The sequence below is a fragment of the Dendrobium catenatum genome, unplaced genomic scaffold (assembly GCF_001605985.2).
Source record: "Dendrobium catenatum unplaced genomic scaffold, ASM160598v2 original_scaffold_165730, whole genome shotgun sequence".
Taxonomy (NCBI): Eukaryota; Viridiplantae; Streptophyta; class Magnoliopsida; order Asparagales; family Orchidaceae; genus Dendrobium; species Dendrobium catenatum.
Genome location: NW_021484154.1, coordinates 61,472 through 88,992, shown reverse-complemented (window position 1 = coordinate 88,992; position 27,521 = coordinate 61,472). Strand labels below are relative to the sequence as shown.

The 27,521-nt window shown below is 33.3% G+C and overlaps 1 protein-coding gene across 5 annotated transcripts in view; it reads right to left on the bottom strand.

Moving 5' to 3' along the window:
- LOC110098183 (prolyl-tRNA synthetase associated domain-containing protein 1) overlaps positions 1 to 22,350 on the bottom strand; it is a 45,256-nt gene extending 22,906 nt beyond the window's left edge. For 2 of the 5 annotated variants that reach the window (XM_020824916.2, XM_020824917.2), the window contains exons 1-7: positions 22,218 to 22,335; positions 22,045 to 22,116; positions 20,319 to 20,382; positions 8,171 to 8,230; positions 8,035 to 8,088; positions 7,868 to 7,928; positions 7,679 to 7,755 (exon numbers count right to left, since the gene is read on the bottom strand). In XM_020824916.2, the coding sequence (XP_020680575.1) occupies positions 7,679 to 7,755; positions 7,868 to 7,928; positions 8,035 to 8,088; positions 8,171 to 8,230; positions 20,319 to 20,382; positions 22,045 to 22,049 (321 nt within the window). In that variant the 5' untranslated portion in view covers positions 22,050 to 22,116; positions 22,218 to 22,335. Of the gene's footprint in view, positions 1 to 7,678; positions 7,756 to 7,867; positions 7,929 to 8,034; positions 8,089 to 8,170; positions 8,231 to 20,318; positions 20,383 to 21,768; positions 21,827 to 22,044; positions 22,117 to 22,217 lie in introns of all 5 variants that reach the window. The other 3 variants (XM_028692300.1, XM_028692301.1, XM_020824918.2) reach the window with 3 other exon arrangements.
- Between the last annotated feature and the right edge of the window lie 5,171 nt (positions 22,351 to 27,521).

The following is a 27,521-nucleotide window of genomic DNA, read 5'->3' as shown; positions in this document are numbered from 1 at the left end:
AAACAACAACAACAATAGTATAGTGACGTTAGCATTTCAAAAAAAAAATCCTTCTAATTTGTCTACACTTCAAGAAACTGCAGATTTAATCCATGCTCCTATAAAAGTAAGATTCCAAAAGCACCTAGGAAGTTAGTATGTGATAGGAAGTGCTTGTAGAAACAAATGAACCCTTGGCTGAGTTTTAATTTCAGCAATTCCAAAATGCAAACAACAAAAACAACTATGAGAAATAACGAGAAAGAACCTTTTTAATTGATGATATATGGAAGAAAACAAACAAGATAAAATGGATCTTCAATTGGAGAGAAAGATTCGGCTCTCCCAAATCCCTAGAAGCCGGCTAGAGCCCACTCAACCTAAGAACAATCTCAATTCAGCCAACACAACATAATCCAACCCTAGGTTTAACAAAACTACTTAAAGCATACGATTCCAGCAAATTACCCAAAACAGCCCTCCCAATTTGAATTTCCCTCCTACTTGCCCCCTCCACCCTTTGCATTAATCCCTGGGCCCCACCCCAAGGTGGGGCAGACGGTTGCTAAGGCAAACCAGGCTTTTCTTGGAATACAACATGGTCTGTCCAGGGTGGACTGGCCCAACAGTGACCGGTCTAAGAGGGACCAATCTATAAATACTCCCCCCCCCCCCCCCCCCGGCGCATCCCAAAAGACCCACCTTGTCCTCAAGGTGGAAAGAAAAAAAACACTACTTCACCCACTCATATGACTCCCATGTGGCGACGTAGTCGAATAAGTTCTTCCATTTATCAGTACTTCCTTGATTCCTTCCTCTCCCAGTCGTACCTTTTTTACAACACCACATCCAAATCATCTGTCAGTGTCACGGGTAACTCAGAACTGGATGCATGACATCAATAGCTCTCCTCAACTTTGACACATGGAACACTAAGTGTATGGTAGCGGTCGTGGGTAACCCAATCGTTAAGCCACTACTCTAATCTTCTCCAATATCTCATAAGGGCCAAAGTATCTCAAGGCCAGCTTATCATTCCTCCTATTAGCTACCGTCATTTGTCTATAGAGATGAAGCATCAAGCATACCCTATCCCCTATCTCAAATTGGATGTTCTTCCTGCGTCCATCCGCCTGCTTCTTCATGATTTGTTGAACTCTCAACAAATGCCTTTTTAATTCATCCAACACCTTATCCCTCTCCTCCAAGTACTGCTCTATTGAAGAGACTGGTATGCTAATCTACCCAAAGTGCACCAAGTGAGGTTAGTCCCTTCCATTTGAAAGGAGTCATCTGGGAAGCTGAATTGTGTGAAGTGTAGTATTAGGGGATGCTTTATAAAGTCTGAAAAATATCGATCGTATGCATCGCACACATTTTAATGCTTCATGATGAAATTGGCAAAATTTTAAAGTCATCAAAATTCGATGCAAATAATTTTATTAAATTATACACAAAATTTCGATCGAAATGATATAAAGAATCTATACCTAATTTCGCATGAATTTAAAATTAAAAAATCGTTGAAGTTAACTTAAGTAATATTTAGCCTTTATGACCAAATTATCGTCATGATCCTTAAGAAACTAGTAGGACCAAGGGTACATGAGTAATTAGGCATTTAATTCATTCCCTTAAACCCTCCTATGCCTAAGGGACCGAAATCATTCGATCCCTTATTCGTTCGGCCACTCGCGTAAAAGGGAGAAGGCGTCGGGTGCAAGGGGGAAACGACGGCAATGGCAGGATTTCCAGCGAGTTCTTAGGAAGAAAGTGAAGGAAAATAGCCAAGGAAGAAGGAGGTAAGCTTCTATTACAAAGAAAATCTCTTTTTCCCTTAGATTTCCTTAGGTTAAAATTTTAGGGTTTGCTCAAATCTTAAGGTTTTCAAATAAGAATGATAGGGAAGGATAAGAGCATGATTTTAACCATTTAAAATGTAATTTTGCTCAAGAAAATCTTATGTTTCCAAATTAGGGTTTTATGAAAATGTAATTTTCTCTTAAGAATATTGTTAGTAAAGGTTTAAAAATGCTTTGTAATGAAGAAATTTGATTTTTCTCTATTTTTTTTTAGTTTTAAAAATTAGTATTTTTCCTAATTTTAAGATTTTGTGATAAGTTGTTAACAAATGTTGTTCCTATGAGTCTTGTGAAGACTCTAATTATCAGAAAATAAGACTTTCATAAAAAAAAAATTATTTTCCTAATTTTTAAAATTTATTAATCCAAAAAATAATTAGGTTTAATTATAATATAGGTTAGGAAAAATGTTTTAAAATGTAATTGGAATAAAATATGTAAAATTTAGGTACCTAAAATTTGGGATTTTAATTAAAACCGAAATTGTATGTTAAAATTTCATTAATTACTTAGATAGAGTAATTTGGAAGGGAAGATATAGAAGGAAATTATTAAATAAGAATATTGGAAGGAGAATTTCATGTATATTAATTTAAGCATTTATTTTCCTTAGGTTTTAAACCTAAGAAGAGGTTGGTTGAAGGAGGTTTGCAAAGTACTTAGGGTAAGTGACAAATTACATTCTAAGTTTCATATTTTTTCTCTTTTATGTATGTTTATGTTGCATTTATTCTTTTAAGAGGTTAATTGTTTTGTCTTGCATATGGTCATAATTGTAATTATGTTGCATTAATCCTTAAGATGTTATTTGTCTTGAGTTGCATATGGATGTTTATGTTGCATTGTTTTTTTTTAAAGCTTAATTGTCTTAATTGCATATGGTCTTAAGTGTTTTAAGATGTTAATGGTATTGTGTTACATATGGCTTTAGTTTCCATTAAGCAACTTATGGCCTTAGCTTTTCTTCATATATAACATTGCATATTTAAATAAAAAACTCTTCATATGTACAAAAGTTCATTTTCATACTTAATCAAATTCATTTAGTTGATCGAACATATGTATGGTTGATATGTTAAATCATCTTCTGTTATGATATCAAAATGATATGCAAGTTTGTGCATGTTGAGGCAGAGTACCAATACGGTGCACTTGCACAATACGGTTCTTCGGGGCAAAATAATGATGAATGGTAAAATATGAAATTATACTTGATCAGTACAATATGAGTACTCCGGTACGGATGTTTACATATACATGATATATATAGTGCAAAGCAAAGTAAGGAAGTTTAGAAGTTTATATCCTTTAAAAACATTCATTTCATAAATGTTCTTTAGATAAAAATAAGTCTATTTTAGCATGCATATTGATTTCTCTATATTGCATATGAGTTTAGTAGATGTAATTGTTACTTGCTGAGCTTTAACTCATTCTCTAGTTTTGAGATACTTTTCAGGAGACCCTGTTGTTAGGTGATGGCTGAGCGACCCTAGTTTACATACAATCGTAGAGGACCGAAGGAAAAGTTTCTTATATTTTAGTTTGATGTGATTTTGTTGGTGGATGTTGATATGTAAAAACATTTTATCCACCTTTGTATATCTTTGACTTATTATACGAAAAGTTTTGATAATTGAAAGTTGTTTTTAGAGGCACTGATTATTTATTGAATTATTTTAGATTCACATGTTTCATATTTTAATGTTATTGAAAATATATTGTTTTAACTTTTAAGTCTGACATTCGTTCCCGTCTCGTCTATGCGAGCTCACCGGACCGAGTCGTAACATGCTCTTTAAGTAAAAACTAAAAAATTTGCAGCTTTGGGCAGCTATCTCTCCTCAGAAGAAGCTAACATTCTTCAGTTGCTCTGTCAGTGGCCATGTTATGGTGTTGTATCACCTCACAAAACTCTTGTAGTACCCAATAAACCATAAGAAACCCCTCAAATTCCTAGGTAGCGGCCATTTCAGCATTACCTCAATCTTGGCTTGATTAGTGGCCATCATCTCTTAAGATACCACGTGCCCCAAGTACTCTACACTGGGCTGTACAAAACAACACTTCTTCAGATTGACCCTTAGTTGATGATCATGTAACACCTCTAATACCACCTCAAGATTTTCAAATGCTCCTCACCGAACCTGCTGTACACCAACATGTCATCAAAGAAAACCAGTACAAATGTCTTGAGGTATTGTCGAAACATCTTGTTCATGAGGGATTGGAATCTAGCAAGGGCTTGGTGAGGCCAAACGACATCACCAAGTACTTGTAGTGTCCCTCATGTTTCCAAAATGCCATTTTCAGGGCATTCACCTCTCTCATCCTGATTTGATGGTACCCAGACTTCAAATCCATCTTAGTAAATACCACCGCTCCACAAAGCTCATCCAGAACTAATCTATTACTAGAATAGAAAACTTGTCTAACACAATCTCCTTATTTAGGGCTTGATAGTCCATAAAGAATCTATAGCTCACATCCTTCTTCTTAATAAGTAAAGATTGGGCTAGAAAAAAGGACTAACGCTTGGCTTGATGACCCCTGCCTCCAACATCTCCTGAATCAGCTTCTCAATCTCATACTTCTGGATCTGAGGGTAGCGATAAGGCTTGACACTTATTAGTGAAACACCCTCCCTTAGAGTGATGGCGTGCTCCTTCTACCTCAATTGTGGAAATCCTTGAGGTGGCTGAAAGACCTCATTGAACTGCTATATTAGCGGTTGTACTGAAAAAGTGATGTCTCTCCCCTCTAAGCTCTGTAGCACTATCAGAAATCCTCCTCACACCTCCTGTATAGTCCTCATCATGATTTTGGGACAACCATAGCCTTAGATAACCCTGCATCTCCCCTGATCACCACCCTTCTTCCCTGCACCACAAGCTCCATCATTAGTGCTCCCCAATTAATCTTGATATCCCCCAAAGTCTGTAGTCATTTCATCCCCATGATGACATCAGTGCTCCTTAACTCAAATGGAAGGAAGTCCTCCCTCACCTGGACCTCCTGTATGGTCAGAATCACCCGCTACTTGTCTCCACCTTCCTTGTGCACATTATCACTCCATAGCATCCCATGTCCACCAATTTCACCTCCAATTGATTTACGATCTGGTTGGAGATAAAATTATGTGTAGCCCTACTGTTTATCAACACCACCACCTTCTTGTCAGTTATTTCTCCTCTTTCATGGTGTGATTTGTAGTGAATCCAATCACTGAGTTCAAGGAAACTTCTGTCATGTCTAAATGTAGTTTTTCCTCCTCTACTAATGCCTCACTCCTACCTCCCTCAGCTTCTTTGTCATTACAGACGATGAAAATTTGAAGAGTTCAATCTTTACATCTATGCCCCAGTGTATACCTCTCATCACATTTGAAACAGTCCCTTCGTCCTCTTCTCTTGTAGCTCCTGCTCAGCGAGCTTCCTGAAATTTTCCTCGATTCCCGCTCCAACAAGCTTCTCCTTTGGGGTCTCTCGAAGGATACACATAGTCAACCCCTTGGGCGCTAAAAAGGTGGTGATCATCTTGTACGAGTCTTATGAACTGCTATATATAGCCCCCTCTCCAAGTGATTTTGATCCTCCACGAACTGGGCTAACTCCATAGCCACTACCAAATCACGAGGCATCATCGCTCTAACTATCACTCGGATCTCTAATTTGAGCCCTTTCATGAAGTTTTCCTCTAGTACAGTCTTAGAAAGTCGGTCCAGTCAGGTAGCAAGGTACTCAAACCTCTCACGATATTCAACTACTGATACTTCCTGCATTAAAGCGAAGAACTGCTCATAAAATCCCTCTCCCCTGTTGGTTCGAAAACATTCCAACAAGCAGTCTGAACTCCCTCCAACTCCATATGGGCCGCCTCATGTCTCTCCACTGGTACCATGTCAATGCCTTTTCCTCCAAACATAGGTCAGTTACCGTCAGCCTCTCCTCCTTCATTAACCCATTGACGGCAAAATACTTCTCCACCTTATAAATCCACCCATGTGCATCATCTCCCTCAAAAATAGGCATCTTCAATTTCCTCACCCTCCAATCTCCTATGTTCCCCCTAATTCCTCCATAACCTCTCATTCCCTGATTCCCCAAGTGGATGGTCCTCCCCAAGTGTCCCGATCATCTCTTCCACGCTCGTACCCAAACCCTTCTTCAAAATCTTCCTTTCTCCTTTAAAATTCAACACCCCTTTTCTCATAATCAGTCATTCTCCTTTCACAATCGACACTACTTCGCTCAAAATCACCCTCTCTTTTTCAGAATCAACATTCCTTCGCTCATAATCAGCCCCTCTTCTTTCAAAATCAAAACCCCTTCGCCCATACCCACTACCTGTCTCCTCCCTAGGAATATGCTCGCTCTAGGGGAGGCATTCCCTTTTACCCACTCCCTTGACCATTGGTGGCTCCCTTCGCCTCCGACAATACCGTTTTGGTTTGGGCCTCAATTATCTTCCTCATCATTTCTTCCATGATGGCAAACTTCCCATCAATCTTCTCATGGATGGATGACACTTGATTTTCGAAATATGAAATCTTTTCTATAAAATCGGATTTCAATTATTCGATCCCTCTATCCAATACTTTTACCTTTCTTCCCGCCACAAGTACCTGGATCTATACTTTGATACCAATTTGAGAGGAATTGCTTGTAGAAACAAATAAACCCATGGCTGAATTTTAATTTCAGCAATTCCAAAAAGCAAACAACAAGAAGAACTATGAGGAATAACAAGAGAGAACCTTTTTAATTAATGATATATGAAAAAAACAAACAATATACAATGGATCTTCAATTGGAGAGAAAGATCCGACTCTCCCAAACCCCAAGCTGTCCGCTAGCCCACTCAACCTAAGAACAATCTCACTTCAGCCAACACAACATAATCCAACCATAGGTTTAAACAACATAATCCAACACTAGGTTTAATAAAACTACTTAAAGCATACAATTTCCAGCAAAATACCCAAAACAATCCTCCCAATTTACAATTTTCCCTCCTACCCGCACCCTCCTCCCTTTGCATTAATCCCTAAGCCACACCCCAAGGGAGGGGTTGCTGAGGTGGATTAGGCTTCCTCCTGGAATACACAATGGCCGGTCCAAGGTGGATTGGCCCAACAGTGATCAGTCTAGGAGGGACTGGTCTATCAGTTTGCTCATCATTTTCCAACTATGTCCCCTTAAACTCATATAACTAAACCAACTATTGGCAAAATAATGGACCTTTGATTTCATACCATTTCTTTTTTTTTTTAATTCTCAAATTTTTTTCCTTTCAAAAAATCATTTCCTAACTTTGAAAATTTCTGTTATGAAATGAGTACAAAGTTGACGGTAAATGAAAAAAAGGCTGAAAATAGAAGGCCACAAGAATAACAATTAACAAGTCATTCAAAGGATATCCATTCTTAAAACTTTCTATCAAATGGATTCCAAACTCTCACAGTTGATCAAGTTAACTACAAAGTAGATTAGAACAAAATCTTAGAACAGTTGAGTATTATATTAGGTTCCTAATATTATGTATGTAAGAGATTATAGAAAAAAACTAAAAAGGCAAGCAGAATTTTCCATTTCTTCTATCGAAAAGAAATAAGACCCAACTGAGTGCTAGGGAAAGGGGATAAAAAATATTTAATCCACCATTGTTTGCTCTAAACTTATTCCACTCCATGCAACATATAGGTTCGGAAAAATTTTTATCATTCCTTTCCGTTTCAAGCAGCTTATCAAATTATACCATTCCAAGTAATTATGACATATAAATAACAGTTCAATAGAGAGTATCAAGCTAAAGCCAAAATGGACTTAAACATGAACCTGAAGTATTTCCTGCAAAGCTTCTTCAGGAGCCATTCTTAAGCCTCCTTTCCCTAGGCCAAGGCGCTGGGACATAACTGCTCAAATAAGGGGATAACGGCATATCCAAAAATCAAAATAATAATTAATTCATATGCCCTCTATATATCAGCACAAAGCGTTTAAAAAATAAATAAATAAAAAACAAACCTTTTAGATCAACATTAGTTCCTGCCAAAGCTGAGATTACATAGTATCTGTGTTTCTTGTCCTATAAAATAAGCAGCTCAAATTCATGCAAAGGAATACAGAAGCTAAGGAGTAGGATATAATTGATAAGATTTTAACATAGAAGATAATTTCTGAGACCTATTTACCTTTAACAGCAAGTTCTTGCTGAGACTACCTCTCAAGTATCCAACATATTTAGCCTTAAAAAAATAGTTATTAATGTAAGCATTAAGTCTGAGCCCTCGGCATAATATAGAATGCATCAGTTTTGGTTATACTGACCTGTGCTTCAACTGTCAATACAACAGGATGCTCATAGGTGGCAAAGTCAATTTGTAGTTTCTGTACATGCAAAAATACAACACAACGAGTAAACATTATAGGACATTCAAAGAAAACATTACTTGGAAAAACATATTTGCAGCGTATGCTGACAAAGTTCATCAAAACGGTTATGCTATGAACCAAAAATGGATCTCCAAAATGAGAAATAATTTTAAAAAATCTACAAGGGGACTTTCTTGCTTCTTGTGTTCACAACTCATTTGGCCCAAATGAAAGAGATTGGCCTCATACACAAATCAACTTTGGATATAAGAATAATATGTGTATATATATAAAATCCCAAAATAGTCCCCAAACTATTTGTGTGTGGCCAATTTACTTCCAAAGTATCACACTACTCCAATTTAATTCCTTGACTATTCAAAATCGATCTAAAATAATCCATCATATTATAATTGTAATAAAAAAATATTATAATTGTATTAAAATTAATCTTAATTCAATTCCAAAGGGACACATTTGTATCAACATTGTATAGTTCAAAGACCTATATTGTAGCAACACGAAGCATTACTCCTAAATATTCCCTAGGTCACCATCACAAGTTGCTCGATACAGGGCATGTACAACTATTCAGCATATAGTGATGGCAGTGTGAATCTCATTCATATTCAAGTCTTTTGAATAGAAAAAACTATTAGCTTGTTTAATAACTTAAGGAGGATCACTTAAGTAGTTCCTTCAAAAGGACAAAAAAAATTTTTTTAATGTAAATTATAGGACTAATGATGTAGGATGTCTCAAGGTTTAGAGCTCCTAAAGCTATTTAAAATGAGATGTGCTAAATCATGCAATGTACACACAAAATCTTGCAAGTCTCAAATTCCTAATTTTCACAATGACTTGTTGCCTTCAAAGAAAATAAAAGATGTAACAAGAAGATGAAAATAAAAAACGTGACGAGAATCAATGCAGTTGATAACTCAATAGCTTTTTTACTAAAAATAATGCTATAACTTTATAACTATGAAAAATCAAGAAGGATCAACCTCAAAGTTAGTCTCAAAGTCTGTAAGTTCTGCATGATAAGCCAGAAGAATCCCCTTGCATACTAGACACGTCATAGTATACCTAATACAATCCACAAGAAGACTACCAAACACTTGCATGAAGCTCCCACTAAGATCCTACAATCCTTCAAAATTCACACACTAGATGCTTGGCCACGAAGAAATTGAAAGAGAGGAAGAAAATATAGGAGAGAGAAAATGTCTTTGGATTATATTTGTCAGTCATTTATGTTACAGATTTTGTTCTATTCATTATAAGTCACTAATCTCTTACTTTTGTTTTCAATGATTTTGATTTTTATGGATTTTATCTCTCCTAAGTCTGCCAAAAATGCATTATCTCCTGATTTTATAAGCTTTCAACGTGCAAATTTGGATATGTTATATATTTGATTATTCTGAATGATTTGATATTATTTTATTGCATTTTAAATGAAGTACTGAATGATATCAAATACATGATATGATAACTCCACGTAATACCCTATGAACCAACGTGATTCACTGATTGAGAGTTATAAAGAGCTGGAGATTGATTGGGAGTCATAAGGAGTCAGGACGACTAATTCATGCGACTCAAGTGAAGTTATAAGGAGTGCATTGATTAGGAGTTATAAGGGGCGACTGATTATGAGTCACAAGTGCATGAGCAAGACACTCTTAAGATACACTTATTGAATATCTGAATACTGATATTGACACTGCAATAAACACTGTACTGATATTGTGACTGATACTAATAGTGTTCATTATCATTAACTATTTAACGTTATTGATCATAATACTAATATTGTTACTCGCATTAGTGATATTAATTGTTAATATGATTGATGATATAATGGATTAAGATGTGATGAACTATAAAAGGATAAATTGATGCGGATAAACAGTATAGGCATTGATGCATATATTTCTTTATATGATTTATAGCATATTGTTCTCTTTTATCTTACACTCATTTCAATTGTAAGATTTTCGTTATTGGGTGGGCTATGTGCTCATTACGTGGTTTTACATATTTTCAGGAAAGGGTAAAGATCCTATGATATAAGGCTCCGAACAAGACAAAAATGTAATCATGTTTTTTTTTTTCGTTGTTTATTGGTAAGCTCTAGTTAAATGATTAAAATGAAAAATAGATGTAATTCTTCCAATATAGATCCTGGAGTATGGCAATCAGTTTATCCAACTTGAAAAAATTGGATACGGTGAATTATTTAATTAATATGTATTTGGACATATAGAAATATCTATAAATCATTAGAAGTAAGTTTGCATCAAAGTGATAGGAAGTGGATGTAATTTTAGCAACATCAGAGAATGACACAAGAAATTCAAGAAGAAGAACACACAATAACTCTTTTTTTTAACGACCTAAGAAGAAAAACACAAGATACAGTTGGATCTTCAATTGGAGAGGAAGATCCGGCTCTCCCAAATCCCTAGCCATCCGCTAGAGCCCATTCAACCTAACCAAAAGTAATTCCAACAAAATCAGCAAAAAAAGTGCTCAGATACCAATTTGATAAGAAGTGCTTGTGAAAATCAAACAACCCTTGGCTGAAATTTTAATTTCAGCACTCCCAAACTCAATCCACAGAAGAAAAATCAAAGAAAACTCTTTTTAATTGATGATAGATGGAAGGAACAACAAGATACAATGGATCCTCAATTGGAGAAGAGGATCCGGCTCTCCCAACTCCCTAACCGTCGACTAGAGCCCAAAGAACCCTAATAACATTACAATTCTCTCCCAAATCAACCCCCTTTCCCTAAATAATTCACTCTCATATTTAAATTCAAATCAGATCTCTTGCCCTAAATAATTCCCTCCAAATTGTAATTAAAATTTTCCTAAACAATTCCATATTGATTCCTCCTCCCTTTCCCTAAATATCTCCCTCTTATATTTAAATTAAAATCAAATCTTTTGTCCTAAATAATTTACTCCCATTGTAATTAAAACTTTCCTAAACAATTCTTCTTTGATTAAGAACCTACCTAAAGAACTCCCTCTTGATTTGAAAACTTCCTAATTCCCTCCCAATGAAATCAACCAGTCCATCAATACTCCCCTCCCAAAGTTTCACCTTGTCCTCAAGGTAGAACGAATAAAACTACTATTGAAGCACTAGACTAGTAGCATTGGACTGAAAAATGAACAGCCACTAAGTCGAATGATCCTTGCCACCAACATCTCCCTGTTCAATCTCTCTATCTCATCCTTCTGGAGTTTGGGAGAATGGTATGGACGAACACTGATATCTAAGACTCATTCCTTCAAAATGATAGTATGCTCGTGTTCCCACAGAGGAGGTAACCCATGAATTGGTTGGAACACCTCTCAATAATGTTGTAGGAGTTGTTGAATCATTTATGGTGCTTTTATCTTCTTCCCATCTTCTTCTCCTTACAAACTCTACAGCTCAATAAAAAATTCCACTCCTTCACCCTTTCCCCTCCTTGGAAGTGGCTCCAAAGGTGGCATCTCCTCTTCTTCCCCCAAAATTTCCACCTCCCCATCCTCCCTGATTGTAGTTATATTAGGGTTTCCCCCACTTCCTTATCCAATCAATGGTTCCCTTGCTTCTAATGTTGTCGGCTGAGTTTGAAGCTCCAATGCTTTCTTCATCATGTCCTCTAGTTTAGAAAATCTTCCTTTCAAGGAAGAAAGCCTTACTTTGATGGTTGAGAACTTCTCAACCAACCCGGATTTGATTTCTTCCACTTTGCCTTCCAACACATCCACCTTCTTTGCTGTCATAGGTCCCAAAAAAGTACTATGGTACCAATTTGATAAAACTTGAGCACCAAAAATCAGCGAACAAATGATAAAATTCAGCAAACCAACATATTTTTATTGATAAGACAAGAAAAATGAACAAACAAGATACAATGACTTTTTTTCGAAAAGATCTTCTCTCCCCAAACTTTGGACACTGCTAGAATCCCTCATAAAAAACTGTGGAGGGCAAACACTCACAAAATTCTACACACAAAAACATCTCCTAACCCTAGGGTAAATCAATTATTTAAAGCAACAATAAACAGTAAAATATCAAAACAGTCATCCCATAATTTCCTTTCAAATTATACTCAAATCTGTCATATTTACTTAATTATTTTCCTCTCAAATCAGCTCCAAAATCTATCTTCTTCAATTAGAAAATATTTCTTAATTAATCTGCTCCCAAATCAACCCTCAAATTTGTCCTTTTTAATTATGAAGCATCTCAAATTAATTAAGAAACATTCCTAAACATTTAAACATAATTTAGGTTCATAAACAATTAAACAAGATTTAAAGAACTTTCCTAAATAATTAAACATAATTTAGAAAACTTTCATAATTCCCTCCCAATCAAATCAACCAACTTTCCCTAAATAAACATTCCTAATTCCCTCCTAATTTTGATCTTCTATGGTAAGTAATTAAAGGTGGAATCTTTTCCCTTTGAGCCCCTCTCTCTTCTTGGCTACCGCCCACCCTACTGGGGCCCACCGGTTTAGCCACCAGTACATCACAAAGTTGAATAATATGCCTTCCATATTAACCATTAGTAGCAAATAGGATTTCATTTCCAATAACTTTAAGATCAAGCTTAATATGATAGACGGCGCAATATGTAGACTGTTGATTGTGAAAAATGAATGAGAAGATGAAACTATAGAATAATCTAAGGCAATAATTATTGATTCATGATATAAATCTAAATTAAATAAATTAAAAAAAAAGGATGTCTAACGTTCAAGCATTCATCTCACTTTGTTATATGGCTTTATATGGCATAATTTTTTCTAGCAATTAATTCCTTAAAGATTCAGACAGAGAATCTTTCAGGATTCAAACAAATCATTTTTCTTATCACGTAATTTGAACTTTACATGTTTCTAATTTGTATCATAAAAAAAAAATTTAATTATCATGGTTCACAATAAGTTTACTACAATGCGTCCATGCAAATCATTCATTGCAATATTGGATGATGCAATAGGAACGGATGCATTCAAGGAAAAAGCTAAATACTTGTATATTTTCTAATTAATATATTATAACAAATTCCTAAATGAGGAAAATGATAAGAAAAACCTAAAATTGAAACTTAATATTTTCCTTCCTTTTTTTTATTATTTAAACAACCTCATTAAAGACAACTTATCCAAATGGCTCAGTAATAAGTCATGATAAATAATGCAATTTTAGCTTCAACCATGTAGATGCAAATTTAAATTTCATGTTTCCTTGAAGGCAATTATCATGAATTGCAACTTTACAGTCCCTATAAGTTTCATTTTCAAAATTTATAAATAAAAAACTAAGGACCAAAAATAAAATAAATATTAATTTGATTAGTTGTCATAGGATAATTTTTTTAGGCAATTTGTTAGGAGTTGCATTATCAGATTGCTTAATTCAAAACCTCAATTGGTATAAGTTTTAAAATTTACTATTAGGGATAGATTCAGACTCTAATTGAGATTTAGTTTTAAAAATGATCTCATAATCCAATTCACTCTCAAATTCAAATTTTAGTTCTTTCTTTATTTTAGATTCAAGTTCAGGAGCATGTTCTAATGTTAATTAAGTTTTAACAAACGTCAATGTGTAAATATATTATGGTAATAAATCTTCTTTTGCATCTAATCAATCATTTAAAGAATATTCATAAGGTAGAGTTTCTTTAATAGGATTGAGTTCAGCAATGCAAGATATTTGTGCTGGTATGTGATTAGCTTTATATGATATTTTAATATTTTGTTTCCTTTGGAGATAATATCATAGATGTTGTAGCCATAACATAAGAATGATTGTAAGTCGTTAACATTTCTTAAACTCTAAACTCTTGTATAAAAGGTCAAATAATGCTTTTGGAGAATTGTAATTTAATTCATATTTAATTGTTTGCATAAGATCTTTAATGAAGCAAACTATGATAGCCTAGTAATCTACTTACAAATAATTTTTTGGAAACAATAACTTCAAACATAGTAAAACATCCAATCAGCTATAGTCATTTTATTTAAAGTTCTTGAATTCTTGAATTGATCATACAAGTAGCCCTTATAATCACTAAATGACAAATCTTGTTCTTTAAGTTTATGTTTCATAACAACCCATGTTAATTTTGCTTCAGAAATAACACTTTGCCAAAATAATTGAGCAAGTCCAAGTAATTTTGTTTTAACAAATCCAACTTCCTGAGAATTCAACATAGTATATCTTTCAAGGAATTCTTCTAAAGTATTTATCCAATCTAGAATACTACACGATTACACATTCAATCTCAAAATATGATGAGAATCAATGCAGACGATAATTCAATAGTTTTCTACTAGAAACAATGCTTTTAAATTAAAAAAAAAACAACAAAATAATATAATTTGTTAGAAATCATGCACACGTAGGACTCAAATTTTATCAAACATAAATAAAATGAATCATGCATTCAATCTAAGAAGTAATAACAAGATTTAGAGCAAATAAATTTAAAAAAAAAAAAGTAAAACATCAACGCCATAAAATAAAGCCTCGTACTTGTACAAAGAAATAACCTCTCCCAAAAAAATTTCAACTCTTTAACTTGATTAAGAATTTGATTGTATGAGGTAGAAAGAATACGACATTCAACTTAAACTTATTCAAAACGAAAATAGAATATTTTATACAAGTCAAAAAAACCTTATTTGTATTAAAAATTTCACCTAAAACTTCCTCAAAAAGATTAAAAGTTTTAGCCTCAGAGTTATCCTCAAAGTTCACAAGTTCTATATGATAAGCTGCTAAAATCTACCACATACCAATAATATAGCATCATATGAGATAAAAGCCACAAGAAGACTACCAAATCCTAGCATTAGGATTCAACTAAAATCTCACAATCCCTAAAATAATAGCAAATTGGATGCATAAAAAAATATTAGTCCTTACTAGAGCTGCTTAACAAAAGAAATACATATTAGTTCCACTACCAAAGCAAAAGCATTAGAGCCAAACAAATCCATCACTAAAGCAAAAAGCCTTGGAAGCAGGACAGGTGTAACATTAGCCTATAATTATATCACAAACAATGAAAAATCATATTTAAGCTATGATGCACCGACAATCCGCTTAAAGAGGGTATGCAGTGTCGGACACAGACACGCGTCCGACACGGCATTGGAGTGCAGTAATTAAGAAAATTAAAATTAAAACCGGACACGCGTGTCCGGTTATTAAATAATAAAATCGTCTGATTCGTTCTATTTAGCCTTTGACACGAACGAGAAGCCCTAATTTTCCGATCCATGAAAGAAATCATCTAGGGAGGACCGGGCGAGCTCGCAGCCGACGCCAAACGGAGCTCGCTGCCTTCGCCTCCCATTCCTTCGTCATTTCTGCTCAAGCCGAGGCCAAGCCGAGCTCGTCTTTCCCATTCCTTCGTTCCTGCGTGATTTCTACGGTCAGCTGAGGCAAAGTTCGCAATCGATGCCAAACAGAGCACCTTCTGCGCGCAAGAGAGCCAAGACTTATAAGTGGATTTTGCCATTTCTTCTCTTTATTGTTGAAAATGTCTAGATTAATTGAAATATTAATTGTTTTTATTTTATTATTATTATTATTATTTTTAAACTTACTATTGTGACATCTATTGGATGAGATCCATGTCGATCTGTTGCTTGAGTTATACCAGTTAGCTATAAGATTTCCTAAAATGACTGTAGAACACTGCATGTATTTAGTTCCTTTAACGATGCATGTTATTCTGAGTTCCATTCATCTTATATTCCCTGTCCTTGGCATAATTTTTTTATTAGTTCATTATTTTTTTATTTTTTGTTTGATTTATTTTGATACATGATTACCAAATATGTTTTGTTTGCTTTTGATGTATTCCTATGTATGATTGGTTTGTTACAATCTTATCTAGATAAAAACTACTAATAATCAATGTATGTTTTGTTTGCTTTTGATGTATTCCTATGTATGATTGGTTTGTTATAATCTTATCTAGATAAAAACAATGAATAATCAAGATATAAATAAAATTATAATTTCTATGTTGAAGGATAGTAGTTCAAATAGAGAATATCTATTATGATTTAGGAGGAATATAGGTCAAGCTCTAATTTGTTAGTGTCATATAATATATTTCACCAGTGAGTTAGTGTCATTTAATCTACGACATAATATTTTAAATACACATATCTGCTTTGTCATACCTGTCATATAATCTATGACATAATGTTTTAAAATATGTCAACTAATTTGTTAAGACTTTTTTCTTCCATTACAGTAGTGTATTTTAAAGCAAAATGAGCTCTGCTGCTAGCAGGAGTCGATGGTAAAGGTTCAAAAGAGTCGTCTGTAGAAACTGATAAGTCATTATGGATTCATGTCATAAAGTTAGGAAAAAATTTTGGAGGGAATGTGTCATTCAAATGCAATTATTGTGGTGGCGCCTACAAAGGATTTTATTCTAAGGTGAAAGCACATCTACTTAAGATTTCGGGCCATGAAATTAAAATGTATCCTAAGATTACTACGTTGCAGTTGATTGAATAGAACAGACAAGTTAATGAAGCTGAATCTAGGATAAAAAAGACACTCCCTAAAGAGATACATTTGTCATCTACTCATGGCTCATCCCACACTTCTTCCTCATCTGTGAGAGTTGATCATTCTTTATCATTTAGAAGTGAAGGATATGAAATAAGGAAAAGAAAAGGAGTTTTCAGTAGTCCTCTAGAGAATGATTTTAACTTGCAGCAGTGAGAGGAATTGGATGGTGAAATAGCAAGGATGTTTTTTTCAGCGGGACTTCCTTTCAACCTTCTAAGAAATTCTTATTATAAAAATGCATTTATTTTTGCATGTAACAACAACCTTGCAGGAAAGTCACATTTAAATTTCTTGATAAATGAACATATAATTTATATGTTTTGTATTATTTGAAGGCATTCAAATAAAGAATAGCTTCAAGAAGACCCTCAGCGTGTCTCACCATAAAAAGATTTAGAAGTTTTAAATATGAGAAAGATATGCTTGAAAAGATATTTCCTAAATGAGGTGAGAAGAAAAATTAAAAATTAATATATAACTTGCAAAGTTCTTTGGTTATTTAGAGAATTTTGGTGATCAAGAATCTTTGGTTGATAGATGGAGGATGGATCCAAAAATGTGGTGGTTGATTCATGGAGCTTCAGCACCGCTTCTTCAGACAATAACAATAAAACTTTTTGGTTAAGTATCATCCTCTTCCTTTTCTGTGAGAAATTGGAGCACATATTCATTTATTCAATCAATGAAGATGAATAAAATAACTCCACAACGAGCTGAAGATTTAGTTTATGTGCATACAAATTTTTGTCTTATATCAAGAAAAATCTCACTTTATATGACAGGTGATAACAAGATGTGGGATGTTGCTGGAAATGGGTTCGAGTGCTTTGATGATATGGGATTATTAGAAGTTGTAAATCTTTTTCTAGATGAACTAGAGTTTGAAACAATGATATTCAATGATGATGATATTGAAGGCCAAAGACCAACCTCTTAATCTAATTCTATCATTCCCCTCTATTGAGTAGTTAGACCTTCATGTTCTACTAAATGAATTTTTGCTTATATTTTTGTGGTTGTACTAGACATTTTGTACTAAATATTTTTATGCTATAAGCTAAACAAGTTATCATGAAATTGATTTATTATTACTTGTCATTTTTAATATAATGTCACCTTAATTTCTATATATTATATTAAAAATTATTATGTCGTGTCCACGCCCCACCCGTGTCCTATATTTTTAAATAATGTCGTATCCCGTGTCCGTGTCGTGTCGTGTCCATGTTGGTGCATCATAGTATTTAAGGTATTATAGAAGTTTTTTTTTTTTTTTTTTTTTTTTTTTTTTTTTTGAATTTTTTGCACTTATTTGAAATTTGTTATGATATAATTTAAGAAAAATGCTAAGTTACATGCAAGTTGGTACTTGAAGTCAATTATGCCATGTCACCTCGTCATTTCATCAAATGTCAACCTTATATTCAATGTGATATTCTACATACAAAGAACAGCAATCAATTGATCAAACAGCCCTTGAGTTTTCAAGCGAAGTAATGAAGCCTTAACCAAGTTCCAAGGAGTATTAGTGAAGTGTTTGACCATCCCTTGAAATTCATGTATTATTGTATCTTCACCTCTTTTATAAGGCTTTTAATTATGAAGAATGTTGTATCGTAAGAATGCTTTTGAAAAATTAAAATCAAACTTTGAGAAGTCATTCTTTTCTTTGGGAGAAATTTGATGGCTTGATTAGTTTGGTGACTTGGAACCACCCTCTCTGGAGAGAGGTTTTTTCTTTATTATTATACTTTTAATTCGTGTGTTTTATTACTTTCATGTGCATTCTATTATCTTCATCAAGTGTTCTAGAGCTTCTGTCTAATTTCCTACACTTTCATCTTCTGTTCTTTCCCACTTAAGCAAGTTCTACAAAATCTATCTCCATCAAACCACTCTTCCTTTATTCAACACCAAACACAAAAGTTTCCATACTACAACTTGAAACTACTGACGAACCTTTGTCGTACATCCTAAACTAACCATAGAATACATACACCAATCATATTCCCTACATAAACTCCTCTTAGCATCAATACAAAATCAGCAACTTCAAATCATCAAAAACCCATTCCCCCAAAGAACCTATTGATCACCTTTGGAAAGTAAGCTTCTCAAAGTCCTCCAAGCCCCAAATCACTTCGGTTTGGTTCTCCTCCGTCCCCTTAAGCTAAATAAAATACTCACCTCAACTCTCCACTTCGAAGCCCACCATACTTAATATCAACCTCTCTACCATATTAACTTAATCACAAGAATATATACCAACTCCGTCACCACATGAGATAAAAATCCACTGATAGCTGTTGTTGGAAATATCCTGCTTTCACAAATCATCTAACATCTATTATGGAAAGGTAAAACCATTACAACAAACATAGTGGTGTAAGGGGAGTTATGACAGGTGAGGAAATTTTTTAGCAAAGCGCATCTTTTAAGCTAATAAAACTTGGAATAATCACAAGTGTTGATAGATGTAACATAATTTAAGCCACTCAAACAGGATCTTTTCTCTTGATGCAAAAAAGTGAATAATAAAGCCTTCATATAACTCTTTAGATAATGTATTATACTGTGTAACTTGACACATTAGAAGTTTCATTAGTGATGTTCTCCAAGGGTCAGAAACTAGCACACAAATATGCAACTGGTTGATGTTCAAAATAAACATTAAAAGATTTGGTCAATCAAATAAATATTTATTTTATTAGGCAATTTAAACTCTATTATTGAAATACTATATAATATTCATGCACAATGATGTGGATAAGTTTTCAAAAAATTTAAGGAATTTTTGAAGATTTTGAAACATATATCTAATCCATGTCACTGAAATCATCCTTTTTCCCCCTCGATAGAAAAGTTTCTCGATCAAATTTTCATGGAGGGTGCCTGATGTTGAGAATGGAACAAAAGGACGAAAGATAGTTCACAGGAACATCATAAAGTTACTGAGATTTGTGTGTTTCAAAGAATGGTCATCCAACACCCACAGCCATTCAAATTCCACTATATAATTATAGGGCTATAATTACAAAAATGACACCCTATAAATAGAAGATTAGGGCAGTCCTAAAAATATAATTTTCACTTTTACCCTCAAAATGTTCCATATAATATAACCCTAAAATATTTTTTAGGAATTAGAATACCCCCTAATATTTTTAGGTCACAGGTTCTACTTCCCTATGACTCTCAACAGCTCAATGTGGAGTTGGATCCACAAAAAGTAGGAATTCATCACCAACAAGGACTAACCAAAAGATGAAGTCCAGATTTCAAAAATCTTCTTCAATGAGTGATTCCCAAGAAATAGATCATCAATGGTAATTTAAAAAACTTAAAAAGAACCTTGAGAAAAATACTTGTTATCCCTGATAGAGAGAATTCATAGAGCAATAAGAAAGTAAGAATAGAAAAATACTTAGCATAACAAATTCCTAGAATGTGTAGGATGAGATAAAAGAATCAAAACCTTGAGGTAAGCCAGCAACTGAGTCTTTGTGTATCCCATTCTCACTAGTTCTTCAGTCAGCACGCTGCATTCAAAATTAGGAATAGGAAAAGAAGCTTAGAGCACATTCTTGCATTCATTCTTTCTTCTTTATTCTCTTTTTTTAGTTATTTTATTTTCTTCTCTTTCCTCTTTTTATTTGGGTAGGAGGAGGGGGGAGGGGGGAGGTTTTGGTCCAATTGGTCTGAGATTAATCCAATTGGCCTAGTTCAACATATACAGAAGTAGAGATACCGCCTAACAGAACAAGGAACTACTCAATTTGCAAAATTTGAAAACATTCAACTTCCAATTTATATTCATGCTTTCAACTATGAAGCTGGTTAGTTTCTAAATCATGACCTATACAATTTTCACATTTGGGCATAGATGAGAATTGCAATTTTTCTGACCTTTTAGTGTTTCATGGCATGAAGCGAATGCTTGATAACGTGAGCTACTTGTTAAGATTTTGGAAAAATATTTAAACTTTCATTCTTCGTTCGCTATTAGGCCAAGTATTTATGAAAAAACTCATGAATGCTTGATGCAAACAAAAGATGCAGCTGTTATAATAGTAGTGACCTAAGGTATCATGCAAAAATGAGAAGGGAGGTGCATGGTAGCTCTCTAGCTTTCTCAGGCAACTTGCAGACTAATAAAGGCATCAAATGGAGTCTTGGAAAAGAACACCACTAATGCCAAGCATAAATCAAATGGTAATGTAATTAAAATTTTGTAGAGTGACCAAATGCATAGAAGAGATAAGAACCTCTACATTATATAGGGTACTCATCTCATATAAGAGAACAGACAAGCAGAAAATGAAACCAGAATGCAACAATAATATGAAAACTGGCAGCCAAAATCTACAATTGCACTGTTTAATTTCTTCAGGCAATAATTACAAGGTTATTAGCAGCAACTTTATAGATTAGGAGGACCAGTAGGAGTAGAATAAAACGTTTATAGCTCCTAAAGAGCTTCACTAAGAAGGGAGGCCACTAAAAGCACTCTTTCATTATTGATATACTGTTAATGCGGGATTTGGGCCTACAAAAGTAAAGCTGGAGATAAACGTGAGATAAAAAAAATATAAAGTGAAGAGTAAATGACTGTCAAAGCACAAGATTATCCAAAAACCTCAATTACGAAGAAACATGCTACCTGCTTGTTGGGAATGCTTGAAAAGAAAAGTTGCTTCTCAAATAATAGGAATGGACAATATGGGGAAAGTATATTTAAACCAATTGAATGGATGATCGATATTACATAAGAAATGAAGATGACCACAAATAAACCAAGAGCACAAGCTCCGTAAGGATACACTATTCATTAACTTAAATGAGCTTGCATGCATTTGTTAATCTACTGCAGAATACAAGATTGATATAACCCAACTGACAATAATAAAAGATAACACAAATCTTACTTTTTCTCATTTGTTGAGGAATAAAGAACTGGCACCAAATTTAGGGCGACGGGAGCCGCTGGCATACAACCATAACATGAATGATTATTTCTCATCCTCATTTCTCACTATAGAGTTACTAATCATACAATATTGCTAAATTTCAGGCCAAATTTAACCTTTCCAGCTTTTCAATTTGTTTATATCACAGTTTTCGATAATTTTTATATCTCTTACACCAAACTTGAAATGTGTACTCTTTTATCCAAATAACTGATTAGGCATAGGATCATTTACCTCATCTTAAACTTGTAATCTTGATCAAGACGTTTCCTGAAAGGGTTTCTCTAGACTACCACTTTTATAAGCCTTAAAAAGATTTTGTTGAAGTTTAAATAAGAGTGAAAAGGAGAAGGAAGACGATGACCAGATATTGGAAATTGAGGAAGTTGAGCAAGAACCGAGCTTACTCGGAGAGCTTCGTTAGGAGGGCGGAGGCGCCTCCTAGTTTGAGATCAGCTCAAGATTTCTGATGCGCGGTGTACCGGTGAGAAGAATGGCCGGTCAGATCGGCGGGCAACAGGCGTTGAAGTAACCTTGTTTATATATAATTGTATTCAACATTTCTTCATTGCATCAAACTCATTAATCACTAATTTTGCTTTTAAAAACTAATTATAATATTTTTCTTAAATTTTATTATAAAAAAACTAACTAGATGATCATCTTTTATTCGCAAATTAAAAAAAAAATATTCATTTATTAGTTTAAATGTATATAGCGGACTCACATCTGTTGGAAAGTAAAGTGGTAAGGCTCCACCACAATACATGGGTTTTTAAGCCTACCATATATATAGCATCAAATATATTTCTTTATTATCTTTGATGTCCAAGTCTTCTAAGAAATTCTAAAAGAGATTATCCTCCAAATGAGAGGACATCAACTTTTGGAGCCCCACTTGTAAGTATAAGCATGTGTCTTTGGTTCTTTTACAACTCAGGATGTTATACAACTCAATCTATATACAAAGTACATTTACATACACTTGGACATGTATAAAAATGTTATCATATAAGACAATATGTGTTGATCAGTTGTGTAATCATTTAATTCTTCTAATGCAATTTTTAAAGAGTCTAAGTTCACCAACAAAAATATAAAATGCATGACATCCAGGGTGCTGAAAATAAATAGACAAACACAAAAATCTCTCTAAGCAAAACACCGGGCAAGCAAAACACACAACCATCCTAGCCTAGGCTAGAGTCGGTTGCCCTAGCAATCATCTAATTGTGTGAAAGAGGCCGTGTGATTTTGATATATCCTATAGGAGCTTGATGTTTAAGTTGCATCAATTTAAAGTATTTATTCATTAAAGCAAAAGGGAATTTAATTAAATTTTAACTTGTGTGTATTTGGGTTTTATTATTTATGTTTTAAATTTGATTATTTAATTGCAAAGAACTTGTAAATTAATAACCGCAAGTGTAAGGGTTACTAATGTACAATTCTAAGGCTTTGAAATGAAATGCAATCATCTCTCATATAAGATAGATGACCGCATAAATCATTTGGAGAGTTATGAATGATTTATTAAGGGATAGAAAAGGGATCCTTCAATAAAATACACATGCCCTCTAATATAGAGTCAAGCATGATATAAATGATTTATTAATGAGTTGAAGAGCCTCTAATCTAAGGTATTATTGCCTTCCTAAAAGGAGTTGTGCACAACACAAATGGGTGTTTTTGTTATTTAAAATGTATTAAGGGACTTGAAATCAAATGCTAAAATGCCCTCCACATGGAGTCATTCACGAAGCATAAAGACCTTATTATTTAATTAAGATTAATTATCAAATTTATTTAATTAAAAATAAAATTTAATCAAATATATTATCAAATTAATTTTGTTGGTAAGTTTTATATTTTTGTTGAATTTTTTTATTTATATTGAATTCTTTGAAATTTTTAATAAATTATTGAATTTAAATTAATTTTATTAATTATAATTAAATAATATTTAAAAATTTATTTAAATTCAAATAATTAATCTCTAACATTTATTTAATTTTATTTAATTATTTATGTATTTTTAATTTATATTTATTATATTTATTTAATTATGTTTGAAATTAAGAATTTAAAGAATTTTTTTAACGATTTAATTATTAACATAAGAGAGGTAATTTGATTTTGATATCAAATCAATTCCAAAAATTATAAAATTGATATCATAGGTTAAGAATAACCAATATACTAATCTTTAAATGTTTGAAATTAATTTGATTTATATTTTATTTTTAATAAATTTATTTAATGAATAATTAATTTGGATTAATTAATTATTAATTAAATTTTAATGAAAATTGGTTTTGTATTTTAATTTTCAATGCTTGTAGGATTGATATAGAGTTGATTGAATGTGGTTTGATATTTTTTGTGATTTTTATTTGACTTGTTATGAATTAAGGAAGTTTGACCCTTAATGAAGGGTTTATTTTGATTAATCTTATTTGAAAGTCAACTAATGTCAAATCAAGGTCAAATTAAATCTTATGGTGTATAATATCACTAAGTTCATTATATTTAAGGTTTCATCCCTATCGGATTTGTGTAAGAATCTCTAAGATTTATTTTTTTAATGTTAACTAGACACAAACCTTAGTTATTTTCCCGAGGTGTCACTATGTTCATATAGGTTTGATAATCGATTTATCTAACCCTTGTTTGTATACATACAACCATTCCACATCAAATTAGTGATCTAATGTTCCACAAAAAAGTTAAAACAAATTTTCAAATTTGTAGATCATTATATAACCTATCAATTTGATAATTCAAGTATAAAAAAACATCTAATTAGACTGAATAAAGTGAGTTATAGGATATATGGCATGCCCTCAACCAAACCCTCATACAAAATAGGAAACATAAACATGCACATTTTGAAAACAAATTATAAAGATTCATAAATAATTAGAGGTTAATTACTCTCAAAATTTGCTTGTTCTTACTCAATGAACAGACTCACTTTACTAAACTTAAAGAGTTCTAAAGTATAATGATTGGATTAATATCCAATTTATATTGAATTTTCAATTATTTGAGTTGAATTTTAACCCATACACTTGAAAATTCCATTGAAACTAATGGATTGATCAATTAAGGTCAAGAAAATTACAGGAGGTGTGTAACACCCCAAAATAACCATTCCAAAAGATATATCAATGTAAGGAATATTCATTGAATAAACATCAAAATTCAATGAGTACATATACTTCAATTGCTCCATAAATAGTGAACATTTTACCTTAAATTTATTTTTAAAATAAAGAGCTTGAAAATCTAAATCGAGGGAGCATTTTTTTCATGATTTTGTTGAAAATATGAATTTTTAAAAAAATTTAAGTTTGAGGTGTTTTTTGGAGTTATTTTAATGGTTTTATATAAACGATTAGTCGGAGGAGCTAACAGGGTGAGCCCTTTACATGAGCCCTTTACATGTGGTGGCAAGCGAGCGGGCAAGCTAGAATGATTGTGGTCAGCTGATTTGGATCACTTAACCAACATGGCATGGTTCATAATTGTGAGGGTTGTTAAAGTGGATGGCTGTGATCTAGCTGTATGGAGATCCATAAAAGTTTATGAGGGTTGTTAAACCCTAAAGAACTAGTCCTAGGGCTAACTAAGAAGGGGGTGAATTGATGATTTAAAAATTTTCTTTAAACACAAAGAAGAATCCCCTTTTTAAAAGCTTTTTTAACATCTAAAAAATAGATAATTATATCTCTCAATGCAGAAGCAAAGTAATTTTACAATAACAGAAAATAAAGAGATTTTCGACCACATAATTAACATAAAAATAAATACAAAAAATAAAGTGTAGAAAATTAAGACCAAGAACAAACACACTAGAGATTTATAGTGCTTTGATCAACCTGACCTATTCCACTCCCCAGAACCTCCCGTTTTAGGTATTGCACTAAACTCTTTACTGACTCTTATTTAGCCACCACAACTAGGCGAAGAAGCCCTTACCAAATATTTCCACCAACCCAGCGTGGCAGAGGACCGTATTTCTTTCACAAGCAGAGGACCTTGACTCCTTTTCACCCTCATGGTGAGATAGATGACCTTGACTCCTTTTTACCCTCATAATGAGGCAAAAAACTTGGAATCACTTTCACCTTCCCCTGTGCGGCAGAGTAGTTGGGTCCTTTGACATTAAAGATATCTTCTTCTTTCTAAAACTTCTCTTAAGACAAACCTTGAATCTGATGGTACTAAGATGCAAGCTTGCCTGAGCAACCATGTGGAACCCCCTCCATACTCCCTTAAATCCCATAAGGATATTCTTCCTCTCAAACTTCACCTTTTCCTCTCTCCCTTTCAAGGCTCTCTCTTCAAGTTTTCTCCAAAAGAATGAAGACTTAATGCATGCCAAAGACACTTTTAATATCTTGGGAGAAAGCTTAAATAAAGGGCTTTAAAAATCCTAAAAATTTAATTCTGCCATCAAAGATTGTACATTACGATTGCATGGTAATCTAGTATGATGTATAAAATTTGACCTTATAGTCATGTATGATTGCCAGATATTCCAATACGATTAGTTCAAATTTATACTGATCGTCCAGAATAATTTTGTACTGATTATTATTACAATCCATGGCCCCTAATCTGAGATTTTGATGATGACAAATAACGTCGTTTAAATTACTATTTATTGAATACTTTTGATTTTTGCTCTTATCTGTGAGTACTAACATTTTAGGGAGATCACAAGTTACTTAGGACAACAAGAAGACTCAAGACTAGGTAGAGTAGGAGTTGGAGTTTATAACATTATAATTTTTCATTTATTATTTTTTTTCTTGAGTCTGGCCACAAATTGTATGCAAGATTGAGCAACCATGCACATACAAAGGGGGAGAGGGTTTCAAAAATGAAGAAAATTTTTTACTGTGATGATCGTACTACATGAGTTTAAATCATACTGTATGATCTGATATAGCTGAAATGGCTATCTGTAAACAAGTCGTACTATACGATTGATATCGTACTATACAAAGTGTTTTTAATTTAAAAACTCTAGCCGCAAGATTAATTTAAGTTTAATAACTAATCGTATTGTATGATCTTATTCATACTGTATAATATATTTTGAATACTTACTTAAATTAACCCTGAGATTAGTGCGTAAATCAAGGATTAATTTTTGATTGGTTATCATATTATATAACTACGATCATATCGTATTATCAATTGAGGCTATTTTTGATTGTCCAAGACTTCGTACCTAATGATCCCTTGATTTTGACCTAATTATACAATACGAAGTGGTTTGTACCATACGATGTACATAGATGAGTTTTCATCGTCCCAGCCATCATCCTGTACGAACAGAAGGATTTAACATATCATATTGTATGAAATATTTATAATTTTGTTCTGTTCGTAAACCTTTGTACTAGGACGAAGGCTATTTTGTACTGATCGTACTGTATGATATATGATTGTATTGTACGATCATAAATGACTAAATTAAAAATTTTAGGCTTCTTTGGAGCCTGTTTTTAAGTATCAAAATTTTTGTTTTTGATAAGTGATTGTGAGAGAGGAACATGATTAGAGAGGGATTCCTTGGGAGAGAGTTATTGAGAAGATTTTAGGGTTTATGAGAGGAAGAAGAAGGTGGGCTTTATGAGAGAGGAGTGTGAGGGAGATCAAACAGTTGCTCCAAGCTTGCTGCACTTTGCTTCTCCTGT